We start from the raw sequence: 4,781 nt of genomic DNA, 5'->3' as shown, positions 1-4,781 counted from the left end.
ACACTACATCCTTTAACATAACGTTCTTAAGAATCCTATGTTAACTATTATTTATATTTTGCAAGATATCCTTTTCCTCTTTAATGTTTAATGTAGAATTTGGGAAGGCTTCTCTTCTTTTCATTTCCAACCTAATACTAAAAAGGTTTACTTACAACTAATTTAAATAGAGCTTAATTCTAGATATACTATAGTTGAGCTCAGTTTAGCATAGTTACAGTTATAGTTACTACAAAGTGAGTTATAATAGCTATAACTTTACCTACTCAATTAATTAATGTTACATTTAATACCACAAAGATTAACTGGTGTTCAAGAAACACATTCATATTACAAAGACATTCATGATATTTATGTACATGTAGGTGATTCCTGGCAACTAGTTCCTGCACTTTTCTTGACTTTACGTTTAAATATGGTACAGCACTGTGTCCCCCCCCAAAAAAAGGTTGAGGGACTGGCCAATGTTCACCTAGTTGGCTTCGCGCCTAAGGCAGAATCAGAACTCATGCTCTGATTTTTAGCCTGTTATCTTAGCCATTACACCAGACTGGCTCTTACACAAACTATTTAGGTTTCAGTTGGAATAAATCTTCTTGAATGAAGGCTAATTTCATAAAGTTCTCTGTCACAATGTTCATATTATCTCCATTTACTTATATCAATTTACTGGATTTCTCAACACTGCGAATAATATATTGCCAAATGTGTGTGTGTGTGTGTGTGTGTGTGTGAAGATAGGAGCTTGGATTTAAATTATTATTGCCATGCAGGATAAATGTTCATCATTGGTCATTAAGACAACCTGATTTTTAAAACATAGTTAGATTGTTTTAGAAGTTACAGAACTCAGTACTGTGAGAGTACTGGATTTCCAGTGTGTGGGGAGTGCATTTAAAAGGAATAAGAATCAGGTTAGTCCAGATATTTTGTGTGAGGGAGTAATGGTGAAGAGAGCCCCTCCCTAACAGTTCTCAAGAATATAGTAGAGTACTATAGGTTTGCTACAATAAAGAACAGTGCTTCAAATAAATTATCAGATATCTTTCCTAGTTTGGGGGAATAACATAATTGTTCACATCTTTGTTTAGTTTTATGTGTTGGAACATTTTCTTAAGCATTTATTTTCCTTTTATCCTCAGCTGCTCTATTTTCTGAAGCAAGTGTCTTTTAATAATACTGTAGGGGAAAAGATTTCCTTTGACCAGAATGGTATACTTCTAACAACATTTGATGTTATAAACTGGGTTTTATTTCCAAATGAGTCTTTAATTGGAGTAAAAGTTGGCATGATCAACTCACAAGTAACAAGAGATCACAAATTGATGATGAACAAAAATCCCATTGTTTGGCATGGCTGGTTTAACCAGGTAGGACATAATTGTCTAAAAATATGACTCAGGATATATTTCTTGTTCACGGTGGATTTGTCAAATACTTTGTTTTACTCTGTTTCTTCTTTCTTCAACCTTAGTAAAATTTTGGGTTTAGCTACTGATTTTAATGTATGAATAAACATAAATTTCATCTGAATGTCTTCAAGCATACAAACATTATGCTCCTCCTCTAACATGCACATTTACACAATTCAACTGGGCATGCATTTATATGAATATTAAATATAACTTTATCTTACTTGTGATATCTCTCTTTATCTCTCTTTTTACTGCTCTTCTAATATTGGAGGATGAATTATTTTTGTTCATATTTCAATTTTGGTTATTGATATATTTTGGGGAAAATATGATTTTTTCAAGCTTCCCTTTTTTATGACATAACTCAGTACTAAGGCATTATTGCCTTTCTTTCTCAACTTTCTATACTGTACATTTCTTTTGTACATTTCGTTTGTTTTTCTACCCCTAGGCTTACTTACCTTAAAATTAAATCAACAATATGCAAATACTACATTTAATGCATAATTCTGATGAGGATTCTAAATATTATCATTTCCTAACATTGTAAACAGAATATTAAAAGTATTAGACTTTTAAAAATAGCTTGCATTTAATTTTAATAATTAATACAGAATCTATATCTGCAAGCAGCTGTACCTAAATGCAATCCATGGAATAATTGGCACTATGAATTTGAACCAATGTTTAAGATTAAGTCTTTTAGCAATGAGTAAATTTCCTCATAGAAAATATAGAAATAACCAATTTCAAATTTGGTATCCTTCCAGTGAGCTTAGAATAACTGTTCCAAAGTCAGAAGATGATAATTTTGTATAAGAATATTTTAGCCTGAAGGATTATGAAGACAATAACCTGTGAAATGCCATTGTTTGCCACATTCTCCTCTGAACTTAAATATTCTATAATTAAGCGTGTGAATGTTTATGTTGGTTTTTGTTGTCTACTCTCACTGATGAAGGTGCAACCTATCTCTGCTTGTAATGAAAAGTGCCAACCTGGTTATAGCAAACAAAAGAAAGAAGGGGAACCATTTTGCTGCTATGATTGCATTCCCTGTCCAGAAAGCAAGATTTCTGAGTGGGAAGGTAAGGGATAAAGTGCTTTCTCAAAGAACATGAACTATCATAAAGATTACACTAGAGTTATATATTTTTCTCTAATTTCTTCTTCTATTGTTTAGATATTGGACCTTTATCTTATGAACTTAAACAAAATTGTGCCTATCTACTTGTCCCACTAAATTTAATTTACTGTTTTAATTGTGTTATTACCTAGAGGGAAAAACAGAGTTCGTTGTTTGAATTATTTCACATTGGTTTTAAGTTGCAGTCATTTTCTTAGCCTAAACAGAAAAAAGTTAGACACTAGAAGAACAAATATTATAGAAATAAAATATTATAGAGACAAATATTTTAATTGCTCTCTAATAAAATATATTAATACATAATAAAAGAGGTAGGTGGCTATGCATATAGGCAGTGTCCCCAGTAGGTAAGTTAGTTTAGCATCCTAAATAGGTAACCTTTATTCCTTAATTCTTTTTCAACAGTATACAGTTTTTTTCTGAAATTTCTGGGCAGTAAAAGGAGAAATAGATGGTCTCAGTAAGTGGTGAGATTCATTTACTTTCCCTACCATTTTGCAAATGTGAGCGTTAGTGAGCATGTATGAGTGTGTGCTCGCTTTGCTCATATGTGCCATATCTCTGCACACACTGCCTTCTGTGCATGCTCAGTGCTTGTGCATTATGTTGGATGGGTGGGCAGATCCTCCAGCTGCTTCTGCTATCGGTTCATCCAAACCAGAAAGAATAAGCTGAATACCATTTCTGGTCTCAGTGCTCTTCAGGACCTTAGCACCTTTTTTCACTGGAAAAAAAAAATACGTACCTAAGTGGAAAAAAATCTGATAACAGGATATAATGCTTTCTATTAATGAACATGCAGGTTACTCCATCCTACAGCACTTTCTATGGGAGGGGGGATAAAAAAGAGCAAGATAAGTTAGTAGACCCAATATTGAACTGAATGCCTTTCAGTGGGATGTGCATAAAGAAAACAAGTTCCATCTCCCAAGAGAAAAGTGTCTATTATAGAAAAACACTGTTCTTCCTCATTAACACTTATATGAGCTATCTCAATATAATATATGTGTGTATCTAAGACTAAGCTTCTGTTTTACAGATATGCCTGACTGCATAGAGTGCAAGCAAGATCTTTACCCAAACAAGCATCAGAATGTCTGCATTCCAAAAATTGTAACCTTTTTATCCTATAACGAACCTATGGGAATGGGTTCAACCACTGGAGCTCTTTTCCTTTCACTAATAACTATTGCCTTGTTAAAAACATTTAGAATGCATCACAATACTCCCATCATCAAAGCTAATAACAGGGATCTCACTTATATTCTTCTTACCTCCCTTCTTCTCTGCTTCCTCTGTACTTTGCTTTTTATTGGGCAGCCTCGGAAGGAGACATGTTTTCTGCAGCAATCATTTTTTGGCATTGTCTTTTCAGTGGCTGTCTCTTCAGTATTGGCCAAAACCATTACTGTGGTTCTGGCATTCAGGGGTACCCCACCAGGGACAAAGAGATCTAAGGGGATGGGGAAAGGATTAGCCAATTCCATTGTTATTTTTTGTTCTCTTATTCAGGTAGGCATTTGTATTGTGTGGCTGTCAACCAGTCCCCCGTTCCTGGATGCTGATATGCACTCAGGAATGGGTGAAATTACCCTCCAATGTAATGAGGCATCACCTGTCATGTTTTACAGTGTGATTGGGTACATGGGCTTTTTAGCCATTGCCAGCTTTATTGTGGCTTTCTTTGCCAGGAATTTACCTGATAGTTTCAACGAAGCCAAATCTATTACATTCAGCATGCTAGTGTTCTGCAGTGTGTGGTTGTCATTTGTTCCAACTTACTTGAGCACTAAAGGAAAATACATGGTTGCTGTGGAGATTTTCTCTATTTTAGCTTCCAGTGTTGGATTGCTGAGTTTCATATTTTTCCCCAAATGGTACATCATTGTTGTGAGGCCTGAACTGAACAACAAAGATCATCTTAAGTGGAGAAAGCGCTGAAGAAGAAAAGAATCTACAACATCCCTTACAGATAGAAGATAATATGGCATTTTTTTAAAAAAAAATTCTACTGATGAACTATTTGAAACTATCTTGGCTGATTCTGATGGGATTTGTATGTTTGCTTTTGGTATGGTAGTTTATATTAAAAATTATATCCATAACAATACAAGCTAATTCAAACTGAAAAAAGAAGAAAAAAGAGTAGAAGTTAAAAAAAGAAAAAAAGAGAGATAAAAAAGAAAAGTAATAATATACTAAAAATGAAGATAAATATA

The 4,781-nt window shown here is 33.9% G+C and overlaps 1 protein-coding gene across 1 annotated transcript in view; it reads left to right on the top strand.

Moving 5' to 3' along the window:
* Nucleotides 1–4,503, top strand: part of LOC116521557 (vomeronasal type-2 receptor 26-like) — a 15,492-nt gene extending 10,989 nt beyond the window's left edge. Inside the window, exons 3-5 of the mRNA XM_032236216.1 lie at nucleotides 1,143–1,370; nucleotides 2,377–2,503; nucleotides 3,602–4,503. Coding sequence (XP_032092107.1) covers nucleotides 1,143–1,370; nucleotides 2,377–2,503; nucleotides 3,602–4,503 — 1,257 coding nt within the window. The remainder of the gene's footprint in view (nucleotides 1–1,142; nucleotides 1,371–2,376; nucleotides 2,504–3,601) is intronic.
* Nucleotides 4,504–4,781: the final 278 nt, after the last annotated feature.

The sequence above is a fragment of the Thamnophis elegans genome, chromosome Z (assembly GCF_009769535.1).
Source record: "Thamnophis elegans isolate rThaEle1 chromosome Z, rThaEle1.pri, whole genome shotgun sequence".
Lineage (NCBI taxonomy): Eukaryota > Metazoa > Chordata > Lepidosauria > Squamata > Colubridae > Thamnophis > Thamnophis elegans.
The sequence above is the reverse complement of the archived record's forward strand: the minus strand, read 5'-3'. Positions and strand labels throughout refer to the sequence as shown.